At 43.5% G+C, this 13,654-nt stretch overlaps 1 protein-coding gene across 2 annotated transcripts in view; it reads right to left on the bottom strand.

Annotated features, from left to right (window-relative positions):
- Window positions 1-13,654, bottom strand: part of HSPBP1 (HSPA (Hsp70) binding protein 1) — a 282,294-nt gene that overhangs the window by 121,352 nt on the left and 147,288 nt on the right. For both annotated transcript variants that reach the window (XM_085616381.1, XM_085616380.1), the window contains one exon: window positions 5,927-6,023. In XM_085616381.1, the coding sequence (XP_085472507.1) occupies window positions 5,927-6,023 (97 nt within the window). The remainder of the gene's footprint in view (window positions 1-5,926; window positions 6,024-13,654) is intronic.

Raw genomic sequence — 13,654 nt, 5'->3', positions numbered from 1 at the left:
CTAGAAGGCCAGCCTAAGAATAGTGCAACTGCTGTTCTGTGATTAGTTCCCTCTTTAGCCAATCCCGGGTGTACTTACCCACTCTTTTTACTGCCTCGGAATGTTAAAAGGATGTTTGTACCGCACTGCGGTGTGCTTTGGGAGAATGTAAACCTAAATGTACAAGTGTAAAAGTTCCACCAGGTTTTTGGAATGTCCATAGTCACAAATCATGTCTTCTATGAATCTTGTGATTTCCCTTCGTAAATGCATCCGTTTGCTTGCCTTTATTAGACTTCATGTGTGTAACAGAATCTTTGTGGTCCAGGCCCAGAAGGCGAGATATGTTGTGCATGGAGAGCACGAACTTGAACTAGTAACAGTAATTGGAGGTCGACCTCAAATCTGGGGGACCGGGTTCGAATTCCGGCAAGGACGCGCAACATCCTGTGATTCTGGGCAAATGACGTAATCTCCCCGTGCCTAGGAATAACAAGGTGCCAGACCATGTGCTTTATGAAGTATACTGTAGTTTACCACACATACTAGCCGTGGCCGTTGTGCAGTATGCTGTAATTTAACCCACTTAGTGGGTGCTGTGGCTGTGTGCGTTATTCAGAATGCTGCAGCTTAAACCACTTACCGTGTGCTGTGGCGGTGTGCGTTATTCAGAATGCTGCAGTTTAAACCACTTACCGGGTGCTGTGGCGGTGTGCGTTATAGGCGATATGATGTTTTAACAATCTTACCGGGTGGTGAGTGACTGTAAAGTATGAGGTGGTTTGAGGCACTTACCAGGTACTGGTGACCTTGGCGTTATCTGCAGGGCCAGTGGAACTATGTGGCAATGGATGACCAAATTATCGGGCAGAGTTTACTTAATTATTGCCATATCTACATACATTAATACTGTCTGGGCAAAGCTTATGTCTCATTAGTACCAATTTAACGCACAGCAAACTTTGTAGGGGGTCTGCCACTCCGTAGTTCCAAGTGTGGCAATCTTTTTGAATAACCTTTTTGATCTCTTTTGAGCTAAACCCCCATTTTGATGAACTCTTTAAAGTTGGCAGCAGGTGGTTGATTATGTACAAAGTGTGTAAAATTCAGGATTATTCAGAACATTTTGCGGCAGTTGACTCATGATTCCAATGTCGTTCCCTGGTGACAGGGAATAGGTTATTTAATTAACTTGCCCGGAGTTGTAGCTTTATGTGCTAGGAGGCTGTTTCATTGTAGCGCTGTCATGGCACCTCATCCAAAAGGAGGCCTCGTAGCACTGTACAGTGACATGCATGATGACGACACGACTGGACAGAGAGAACATCCATGATTTTGCCTGTGAGCATAAAGAATACATAATTCATCCTCAAACACGTAAATCCGTCTGACAGATGTTGACTGAAAGCCCGTTCTGCACATAGATCTGCAGCTGATAGACGCTTCATTCAAGCATTAAGCCACTTCGTGTCTGTCGCCCATCACTCCTGGGCGTAGCACAGTGGATGCCTTCGTGTTTATTTTTACATCTCGCTTTCACTTTAAAGTGAAAGCGCGATGCAAAAATAAACAGCGGATGCCTGGCGAGCGTTTGTTTTACAGGTCCTCGGGTTTTCTGAGAGCGTCTTAAATTGGGTACTCGTCGGAGTCAAAATCACTGCTCAGATCTGAAACAGTAGCAAGTTACTTAATGTGAACACACACAGTGGTCCATTGAATCAGATGAATATATATTGAAAAGTGTGTTTTGATATAGCCAACATTCTTAAATCGGCATAAAATAGCTGCACGTGATATCTTGTTTCACGTCTACTGATAGAAAACAGTTAATAACATCAGAAAACAATAAACGTGCATCTCCGATCCTCACTCATTCATTGCGTTTTTTCTCTGTGGAAGGAGTAATTGGGACTATTATTAAGAGAATGTCCGCCAAGGAGAGTTCTTTATAGCGCTTCATGACCAAGTTATGACGTCTCTACTGTATTACCCAATTTATTTTAACAACTTCAGAATATATGAAGTGCGCAGTTTTCTATGACCGGATTAAAAATGGTGACAGCAGTGAGCGTTTAACTCTCGGAGCCAACTTGTGACTCCATGAGCTGGTCAAGGCCGAACATGTTTTCTGTGTTCTTTTCTGTACCTGCCACGGCCCTTAAAAGCTGGAAAACAACATGGAATTAGTCGTTATTACTTTACATTGTTAAAGATTTAATTTTTTTACGCAGATTTTACATAGCGCAAACTTGACCCGAAGGTATCGGGTATCAGAGCGCTTTACATGAGCACCAGTTGCGTTACAGGACCGGGTGGTGTCGGATATTAGTTGGGGGTGCGGTAGGTAACCCCCCCCCTCCTGTTTTCGGTTCTGTTGTTTGGAGCAGAGGGATTGATGGTGTTCTGCGGTAGAAACGTAACTTTTTCGGTGGATGGTCCCAGGGGCATGGCAGCTGGTGAGTGGAGCGGATTGCTACTTGGCCCGTTCTGCGCCATGATTAACTCGTGCATGTCACCCAGGGCCCATTTCTCTCTGTTGGGTTTTGCATGGTGGGTCAGTGGGGCATGCATCTCGCCCAGGGCCTATTTTGTTGGGATGGTATTGAGATTTGCGGTGGATGGGGTGGCGGCAGCGTTGGGTCGGTGGGCGCACCACCCTCGACACTCTCAGGGCGACAGATTCCTCAGACAGGTCCAACAATCAGACACCGTGGGCCGTTTTTTGGATTGTCGCGGTGGTGAGCTGGAGGCGCTTTGAAGTCTGGGGAAACTGCTTCAACCCCAGGACAGATTATTGGACGAGCGCTAGCAGTTCAATGTGCGCAGATTTTGATGGGGCAGTTGATTTGCATGTCAGCGTTGTGTTTCTGCAGGGCGCTAGCATTCAGGGTGCACAGCTTTTGATGGGGGGGTTGGTCTGCATGTCAGCGTTGTGTTTCTACAATTGATACTGGGGGATGCCCCTCCTTGGTGCTCCATTGTTTATGTGTACAGTTCATTGTGTGCAGCTTGTATTGATGGCGCACATTCTCTGAAGGTATTGTATGGAACTTGATTCGGCCCTGTCACCCGCTGCCGAGAGCTGTGCCGGCATTGAAGGCCTGGGACCCGAGTTTGCTTTCTGACTGGAACATATATGCAGCTGACTTGGGGAGGGTGAGCTTCTACACTCCATTGCCTTTGGAATCGGGCGTGTTAAACTATTACAGATTTCTGCGTGCTCGCCAGTCAGCCGCTGTTTATTTTTACATTGCGCTTTCACTTTAAAGTGAATGCGAGATGCAAAAATAAACACGCGGCGCAGCTTGTCGTTATGGGGCCATGTAAAGATAAGAAAACGTTTGCGACGGGAGGAAAGCAGACGAGCCCATCCAAGTGGGCCGTCTGAAAAAGCCAAAGGGAGGCAACATGGAAAGCTCTTCCAATGGCTGGCCACCTTTTAGCATAAACGGTGACGCCAGCCAATGGAAAAGAGGGGCAAGGCTTAAAGCCCTTTACTGAAACTCCTCAAAAACATTAAATCTCGCCGAGCGAGCTGCGCATGTGCGCAGCCACGCTAGATGAGACCTAAAAAGGGGAACGTGGTGCTGCACCATAGAATAATGTGTATGTAATCAAACAACATGCTGATGTGTATCTTTGAATTAATATGCTTATGAAAGATTCAGAAAAACAATAAAGACATTTATTTAAAGAAATACTTGAAGAACAGCCCCAAAATTAATAAATAACTGGTTAACTTGTTTTGGGTTTGTCAAGATAAAATGACATTACCCTTCTAACATCCAACAAATGAAGTTAACGAGCTGCTCAGAAATATGGACTTACAATATAGGACAGGTAATGTAAATGACTGGTAAATGTGGAATTCTGAGACAACTTGGGGTAGAAAAGAAGGGTGTGTCCTGAGCACAACCCAATAAATGAAAAAAACACGTATGGTTCAACAGCTGAAAGAGGTTGGATCTCAAACCCTTCGGGCAGATGTTATTGCTATCAAGAATGCTGTGTTACTTAAAGACATTGCAATGAAGCCTCTGGAGTATGCACAAATGGAGGGTGCAGTAATGTAGACAAGACTAGCCTGAGTCCCCAAGGAGAAGACAGTGATCCGATGAAAGGGAACACTTTCTTTAAGCCCTGTAAAATAACAGGAATTTCCAAGAAAGACACCTGCTTAGGACTGGTTTCTAAAAGCTGACATAGTAGCAAGATGCATCTTAAATGAAGAGAAATGTGGTTTGGATTATGCCAGATATAAGAGGTAAGGGATGATGATATCCTTTTGCTTAGTGATCAGGTTATATCCATTATTCTGGCACATAAGAAGAACCTTTTCCCCTTAAAGGATAAACAATATCTTGTTGATGGTCATTTGATAATGTTCATACGTTTAATTGACCATATTGCCTGATCTTTGGAGCCATGCTGCCAAATTCAGTGACGTTGATCGTGAATGCCAGTGATGGCGATGTCTGTGCCTTCTTTCACCTTAGTCGAACCTCCTCGCTCTAGATCTCTCTCTGTTGCAGTCTTTATGAGGTGCTGTCCCTTTTTCAGCAGACAAAGCATGGCTCAAGGGCTTTTATGGCCTTTTCTTCTTCCACTACTCCTGCTCAGGTCTTCCAATTTGCTTCTGAGCTCGATGCCTTCTCAATCATTCAGAGTTCACTTCGACACGTTTCTGCAAAATTTACTTCACTGAATATGAGGATAGCAGACATATCTCGCACACCTTGTGTAAATCAGTTCACAAGGTGGAAATTGCCAGTACAAACCATCATAGTGAAGATCCTGGAGTCTTAAAGGGACAGGTTGTTGATGTCTTACTCAATGTAAGTATAGAAGGCTGCACTCCACCGTCAAGGTTAGACAGGTACTCAGCATTTTCCACTGCTCATGCTGCAAAGCAATCTTGAGAAAGGGTTTATTGGACTTAGGAAGTCTAAATGTCTTGCCACTTATAGCCTCCTGAAGGGTAAGGCTCAATGCATGGACATATGGAAATTTGCACCATGTCTGTGAAAATATGAACAAATATATGGATCATAAGTGTTCCAGGACAATGCACCTAGCAGGTAATTATTCTAACATTTACGACAATCAGTAAAGATCTTACACTGCCAAATGTTCAAGTATCCCAATTCACAGAACTGGTCAAGTCTGGGAAAATCTAGGACTGGATTTGGTGAAACAGTCTAGTCTTGTCCCTCCACTGCCATAAAACGTACATATGATTTTTTCAAAAGAGCGTCTATCAATATAATTTATACTAGAAAAAAGAATGAATTAAATATTTTGTTAATGATCCTAATCCACAATCAGAAGCACACTACAAACATGAGTAATTGCGGCCCAGCTGGGATATAAGCAGTTATTCACCAACTGAAGTGAAAATCAAAACAAATGATCTTTATAGGACAGCTTGTCAAAGCGTAAGCAGAATATTGTGTCTGTGTAAGGCAACAATAAAGGGTAACAACTAATGCAGGGTTGAGGTCCTGGGACTCTCAGTGGTCAATGAAAGAAGAATGTGTGCGACAGCCAAGGCTCTAGGTACATGGGCAAAAGCTTGATATGGATGATGCCGAAGATAGGAAAACAGATGCACCACACATTCTTGAAAACACGGTAGCTGCTCACAGTGCTCTCAGAAGACCAAAATAGTTCTTTGCACTACCTAGACAGAAAAACGTCTGAATTATCATCTATCAGGAAAGAACGCAGCTTCACACCTTGCTGGATTTAGCTAACATTGATGTTTTAGGTTGTATCACTTACAAGGATGTAGTCTCTGGGACTATAATTAGTTAATCTCAGTGATTTCTATACTCTTGTTCCATCAGCATGCTATGCCTTTACGCGTGGGTTGGGCACTCTGGTGAGTAAAGTGTGCTTAACTAGAGAGAAAAGAGATTCATGGTCAGTGTAGGGACTGACTGTTTACCTGCAAAGGGCACCCAGTACATGTTCATGAAAGGGCCCATGATCAGTGCGGAGAAGAGCCACCAGTTGCTGGACCATGCCCATGGAGCAGAGTGCACCTGAAAGACCAAAGACAAGAATAGGCTATGGACACTGTACACCTTTTTATCCGACAAAAGCAAAATTAATACCTGGATGCACACTTCTTCAATCAGCTAAACTTTTTTCATACCCGTCCAACATTTTAAGGCTTAAATGATACACACTTTATACATTTTCAAAATAAAGAGTAGGATCCAGTTGTGCTGTAAGTCGCAGGTTCCTTCTCATTTCAGCGAAACATCAACAGGCTTAGACAAGGCTGTTAAGATATGGAAGGCATTCTGACAAAACATTTACATTCGGACATTTGGGGGCATCATGATGAGAATGAGCCAACTGACCTTTATATCACCCTGGATTATTAGAGGCTGAAGCCAAACATTATTTTAGTTACAGTATTCAGAAAAATTATAAGCTGGTTGCAGATTCACACTTTTTACAGTTTTTGAGATTTGACTTCAAAACATTTTCATTTCACAACTGAACGTCGGTTCACATCATCACAATTGGTAAACATGAAATAGGACTTTATGCGATAAGAAAGGTACAAAAATATTAATATTCTTTATTTTTCTATAAGAAACATTCAAATCAAAGGTGATACCAGGCTGCAAGGAGCCCTCACATCACCAAGACAGTTTCAAGTGACTCCAAAAGCTTTGGCAATTATTGAATCATCTTAATGCGGGATTACGGTATTTAATTTTTTCTGCCATAGGTGAAGCACTATTTCCCACCAAATCAGCTGTACTGTTGCAGTCGTGGAGGCCTAGGAGCAAGATGGTGGAGGGGGAAGCCTGTATTAAATACCCGACTGTCTAACTTTCCAACCTCTGGTGTAAGCACCTCAAAATGTGGTATCTATTTGTCCATACATAACATAACACCAATTAATCTAATTTCTGGGTCAAAGCATGCTAAGATAACATGTGGCATTAGCAAAAACAAAACATCAGTTCACCTCAATCCTACTATATCTAGGACAGTTTTCAGTTCGCTGATTTTCTTGGGTGCTTCCTAAAATGCTCTGGCTTCATTGAGCACTGCTGATGACAAATAATGTGTGGGCTATCTATACGGTACAGAAAATAAATATTTGACTCTATTTTAGTTTTTATGGCCAAATGTTAAATCAGACCAACTGGATAATGGTTAAGGGGAGGTAGCGGTCTTCCATGATTGGTCAAAAATGGCTTCTTCAAAAGTGGAAAGGGTAAATTCATAGCATTTTACTATCAACAATGTACTAACAATATTTCTCTCCTTTGCAATAGGCTTTTTATAAGAAAAGGAATAGCGTTTGTGCGAAGCATCAGATGAAACCTATCATGAATTGTCTGATTCTTATAAACAGCTGAAAATCTCTGATCACGTGGGGGATCCTGTAGCATTTAAATATAATACAATACACATTTTATTTTTCATATGTGAACATTATTTTGGAATGGTATATTTTTTCCTCAACGGTGGGTCACATCAATTGCCTCATAATTACTATGCAGCTTTCAACAGTAAATGTGATTTCAGTTTCAGTTCAGAAAAGAGTAAAAAATAAATTACACACAAATTGGACTCTCATACCAAGGAATGTAGTATATTGACTTCTGTGGGTGTTATCACCAGACAAAACAGCCTACTGCAGCTACTCTCAGCTGTGCAGGGAAACCCTCCAAGCCCACTCGAAATTATCAATATCTACCCAACTCTTCCTCGACTTAATAAAAGATTATGAACTATGTACTGCAGAGAATGGTTATAAATTTCATTTTTAGGTCTCGCCTGAGCCAGCGCATGCGCTGCTCTGCGAGACATTTAGTATACGGGTTTTCAAAGTGCTACCAGACCTCACAGGCCTAACGCTTACGTTCACGCGAGCGTGCACACGCGCATCTACCTCCCTTTCCAGCACGATCACTGCTGCGCGTGCACCACTCGCGTGCTACCACGGAGCGCGTCCTCGCGATCACTTTTGCTTTGATCGCGATCACTTTCGCGGCCGCGCGGCCAATGCTTGTTTAATGCTGGTGCGCAGGCCGCACTCGATTATAAATGCCATGTTAAGGAGCCTTTTTGTTTGCACGGAGGCTGGGGCTCCCTCCGTAGCGCTTACAAGGACCACTGCTGCTCCTCATGCATGTCCCATCCACAGATCACCCCATAAGCAGCGCGATCGAAGGACTGTGGAAGAGGGACAAAATGAATGTGCAAAAGATCACATTAAGTGGTCAGATAAAGACGCTGGGGCGGTATTTATGTTTGTTGGTTTCACATTTGTCGATTTGCATATGCACTTTAAGTGGCATGGCATGCAGCGCTATTTCAGTGAATGACAGCACTGTTGTGCATTTTTTAGGGCAGAGCACCTGCATTTCTCTGCCATGGGCCTGTCACAGGACACTCCTTCAAACGGGAGTTTTATTTCTCATTTTCAGGTGCTGTGCTCTTATTAGAGCCGCCTCTTTAATGGGGTGTTGATGCTCAGGAAAGAGACTCAGGGTTTTCTTATGGAAACGTGTGTCCGTTGAGTTGACATAAAGCACTTTTTTATTCGTATTAAAGCAGCTCACTGAGTTTTTGGACCATCTGCAAACTCTGACATTTCAACACTCTGTATCTCTCAGAGACAGAAACAACAAAACTGGACAAGGAGGTCGCATTAACTGTCCCTTAGCACAAGGTCACACTGTCCGCCTTTCACCCATACCCAACAGCATGTGTTTGTTTTTCTTTCCCTCATTCTTGCTTTGTTCTCTCACTCTTTCTTTCTCTCCCTGCCCCTTCTTTCCCTCTCTTGTTCATGGTCCAGAGCATCACAAAGCACCACCTCAACATCAGCACAGCACCACCTAACAACCAGTGCAAAACCACCACCTAAGCATAACTCAGCACCTCCATAGCATCACTAAGCACCACCTCAACATCAGCACAGCACCACCTAACAACCAGTGCAAAACCACCAACTTGGCATAACTCAGCACATCCATAGCATCACTAAGCACCAGCACAGCATCAGCGCAGCACCACCTAACAACCAGTGCAAAATTACCACCTCAGCAAAGCTCAGCGCATTCATGGCATCACTAAGCACCAGCACAGCATCAGCGCAGCGCCACCTCAGCACCATCTCAGCTCCAATGCAAAACCAATAGCTCTAGCTAAACACTTATAAGGCCCCAAAGGCGAGACCTATTAGCTATGCCTGTTGGAGTTTGCTACCCGATTTTAAATTATGGCATTGAGATCCCCTTCCTACAGGCTGGCATGGGACGTTCAATTGCTGATAGGAAAGTTAGCGGAAACAGGGTTCCTAGGTGTCTAAAGGGCAAAGGAATCTACCCCAGCTATTTCTTAGTAAGAAAAGTCAGAGAAAATAATATTGTCCATTATAAACTTAAAAACCATGAATAAATGATTGAAATAAAATAATTCTTAGTGTGGGTGCAGCATCACAACTATATGCTAATATAAGCAAACCCATACTTTGAACCTGTATTGGAAACAAGAGTATCTTTTGAAGAACTTCAAAAGATCTCTTATGCAAAAGTCTCATATCCCAAACAGAGTGTTTACATGACATTCGTAAGTAGATGTTTACAAGAATGGGGGCCTGGTGTGACATGTTAACACCGACTCAGGTATTACCCAGCCACTCACCTCAGATACCTGATGTAGCCAAAACAGCACACCAGTCATGCTTTATAGAATTCACCCAACTTGCAAAAATCACCAGTCATGATTGTCACTTGAGGGTGTGTCCACTGGAGAATGGGCAGGATTTATGAGCTTTCTCTCACCTTTCACACCATTACTGGGAAAACCTGATTTTGGAATGGGAACCAACATGGATGCAGTTCAGCAATGGCACTAAGCTTGATGCATCAAAATAAGTGGTCTCTTCAAGGAAACCATTAAATTGTTCGACCAGTTCAAGGCGTACTACACACTTGGAGAGTCGGAAACATACAAATACATCTAGATCAGACGGTGACTTGCACTCTGACAAGAGTTTAAAAAAAACTAAGAAATGCTGCATACGACACCCACCTAAGCTACATAATATATACGATAAGAGAGGATAGGATAACTCCCATTGAGAAATCACACATTAGTTGGGAGAAACAACTGTGGATGAATTCACACAACAGCCATGGGAGGGTATACAGACTTAAGGCAACAAAATTATAAACATAATTGTGATTTCAACAATTAATAACATACCAACATAGATGAAGGGAGAACCAACTATTTCTGGATATGTTTACAAAATAGACATCATTTTTATTGATGATAATATAGGAAATTCATGTTATTAAAAAGGAAAAGGTCCCATGCAAACTCAATCATTCATCTTCATTCATACAGCAGAAAGCTAGTGTACATTAAAATTGGCAACTTTTCTACATTTCAGATAAATGCAATGATAACAATTTCAAGTTTAAATGAGGAAAAGGCGGTGTGGCACACAAATGATAATCTCTTGCATTCAACTTGCGTTTCGGCACTGAGCTGTGCCTTCGTCAGGAAAATGGGCCACAGTAGGTCAAAGTTGGTTTCTGTGAAAAGAACATTATATATAAGATAAGTGGTTCTCCTATTTAATGATAAACTCTATGCCGCCATGAAAGTGTGTATTATTTGATGTTTGCACTGAGAAGTTAAAAGGCAGTGAATTAGATCAGAGCAACCAAATGAATTTGTGAGTTGATAATAATAGGCAATTTGATTAGAAACCGAAGATAGACTAAAAGATAGATGCCATCACAGGAGTTAAATTGTTTAGGTCACCCAGTGATAATAGTGCAACCCAGTGAACTGGTCACCATATGTGTTCATTGAAATTTCCAACATTTAACCTTATATCTATTGCTTTGGCGATTAAAGCAATCCTTTTTGATGCTGATGGCTGTGAGGCACTTCTTGCCTGTTGGTCAGAGATAAAAATATACTGGACAGGTAGAAAAGATTTAATTAGTATTGTTATTTTGCTATTGGGAAGTTTTACAGCCTATACATGCAAAAGCATCACTCGTGTACAGGTATGGAAGACTGCGACTAAAATCCTACACTGCTGGCACTGGACTCTGCAATACTAACATATACTCTTGGGGACAAGAGGTCAGCAAATTGCTGGAGTGTGAGTAGACAGATGGAATCCATAGCTCATGTCTTGTTGGACTGCCCCAAGTAGGGTTGGTTTTGGAGGGACACCCTGAAGGTAATGGAAATGGACACCCACATATGGATTCCTGATAACCCATCCAGTGCAGTGTAAGGTTGGGAAAAGTGCAAGGAGTGATCCCAGCTAGTAAATGCGCTGGTGTTCACTCATGACCAAGCAGATGATCCTCGCTAAGTTCAGAACGCAACTGCTTTTTAACCACACAGGACTGGTACGGCAAAGTTGTGGCATAAATTGAGCATGACAAAAATGACTTAGGCTGTACAATGGAAGGTGAAGTGCTTCAGCTCATTACTGGATTGTTTTGCCATGCATTTGCCAAGAGTCTTAGAAGATTTGCAAAACACATTATTTTTAGCCTGGAACCAGAAAGGATTGTAGCATGACGTGGGGTGACCAATGGCTCAAGAGGGTGTTAGTATGGAAATCTGGAGGTTCATGCTCTCTGTGGTTATGTGGTTTGTATTTTGTATCAACTAAACTAATACTAATTTAATGAAACATAAAAAGGTTCCCAAAAGAATGCTATTATTTGAACTTTTAGACCAGTCTTGCATGAGCTTCTTCAATACGAGTCCCATGCATGAACAACTTCCACACCCAGTTCCTAAAAACTTTTTTCAACATGCAAGGTTTTAGCAATGCATAGGCTAACTGAAGGAGACAGCCTAATGAGTATGGCTGAGGGAGATGAAGTGAAGAGTTAAAGAATTTAAATCACAATGAACAGAATGTTTCCATATTCTCATTCTGACCTACCTCCGTACCAACTTATTGAAAATATATTTTACAACTCTTGGGACAGATGGTAGAGAATGATTCAAGACATATGCCTGTCAGCTTCAAGCAAACATATCATGGATGAGTTGTATCTTTTGTAAATGAACTAGCCAGGATAAACAGAAAGCAGGTAGAGTGGCCTGTGTAGCTTCCTTATAAATGTCTGAAATTTGCTTTTGCTCTGTGCAAGAACGTATTTGCTTTGCAATCTTTGGAACATCTGAAGGCTTTTATTAATTTAGTCCTTCAAGTGCAAAATCGAGTAAAAAAGTCCTGCATCAGCTATTCGAAGACAGAAAAAGAAGATAAAGGATAAGTTGAACCTTTATTCTGGGGCAACAGACAATTTATGTTTTCATCTTTTGTATGTTTTGTATGTATGCATAGTGTGATTATTTCATTTTCACCATGTATCATGATTTCCCTGAGTCATGTTTTTGATTTATTTTATGTTTTAAACATATTATGGGCAGCTTACTATAAAAACAGAAAGTAAAATAATTGTTTTGCTTGAGGTAGTCTTTGATATATGTACCAAAATAGAATGAGTTGTTTGTGTCACGTCTGATTTTTTCAATTTGTTTTCATAACAAGTTGGTACGTATGTTTTTTCATTTGTTGAAAGGAGATGATTAAGAAATTTTGTTGTGGGGGGAGGAGCCAAGATGGCGACCGGGACGGCAGCGTAGGCTCCCGGCTCCGTGAACCTCCGCACCCCGCACAAATATCCTGCACGAGATCCTTAGCCTGTGCTATCTACCCGTGTTGGTGAACGCGAGCGGCAACCGGCTGTGTGACCCCGAAGTTTCTGGCAGCGGTACCGCCGGAGAAATGTCCGGCTGAAGTTTGCGGCCTGTGCAGCCCCGGAGCCAGGGTCTCGAGTGAACGCCGTGGCCGGGCGGCAGTGCAACAACAACGGCCTTTGGTGACTGGGTGGGGTCGGACTGCCGGAGTGGTGCGAATGTCGGACTGCGCTTCGCCGTGGTCGCTCCTACCTCTAAGCGTTGCTGAACGAGTGCGTGCCTGAGGTGGCAACTACAGGACTCTCCGGTGATTGCTTCAGCCTTCGCCGGTGAGCTGCCCGGACGCCGCCCGTAACTTGTCCCGATTCTTGCGGGCTGCTCCCGGATTTTCGCGGGCGCTGGTCCGTGGTGGGGACGACTGTGGCCCGTGACCACGCACCGGACACATTGCTTGCTTGCCCTCGGAACCCAGTTACCAGTGCCATGGAACCCGAGGCGCTTGTGTCTGAGCCCCGGTCCCGATCTGGGATGGACCTACCCAGCGGCCATTTTGGTATGCCAGAGTCCACCATCCTGTACACTGGGTTGCAGCAGGATTGGGAGGGTGTGACTCTGAGGAGCGTAGCGGAGCGAGCGCCGGGAGCTGTACTGGGGTACGGTGACCTTCTCGAGGCTCTCGGTGCCCTTCACTCCACCCTGATTCACGGAGCCTGGGTGTTGGGGAGCAAGCTCGATGGAGTGACATCAGCATCGGAACAGTTGCCGCCTGCCTATCCCCAGGTACACTGGGACTTCTCACGCCGAGCACGAGGGGACAGTGTCGTGGCCGCCCCTGTGAATAGTGCACACCTGGACTCTCCGGACAGTATATTAACTTGCGATCAGCTGGCTGTGGATTTGGTCTGTTCCGGAGGTTTCGGACCTGAGCGGGGGGGGGGGGGGGGGT

This window comes from Triturus cristatus, chromosome 7, assembly GCF_964204655.1.
Source record: "Triturus cristatus chromosome 7, aTriCri1.1, whole genome shotgun sequence".
NCBI lineage: Eukaryota > Metazoa > Chordata > Amphibia > Caudata > Salamandridae > Triturus > Triturus cristatus.
Note: the sequence above shows the minus strand (reverse complement) of the source record. Positions and strands in the feature narration are given on the sequence as shown.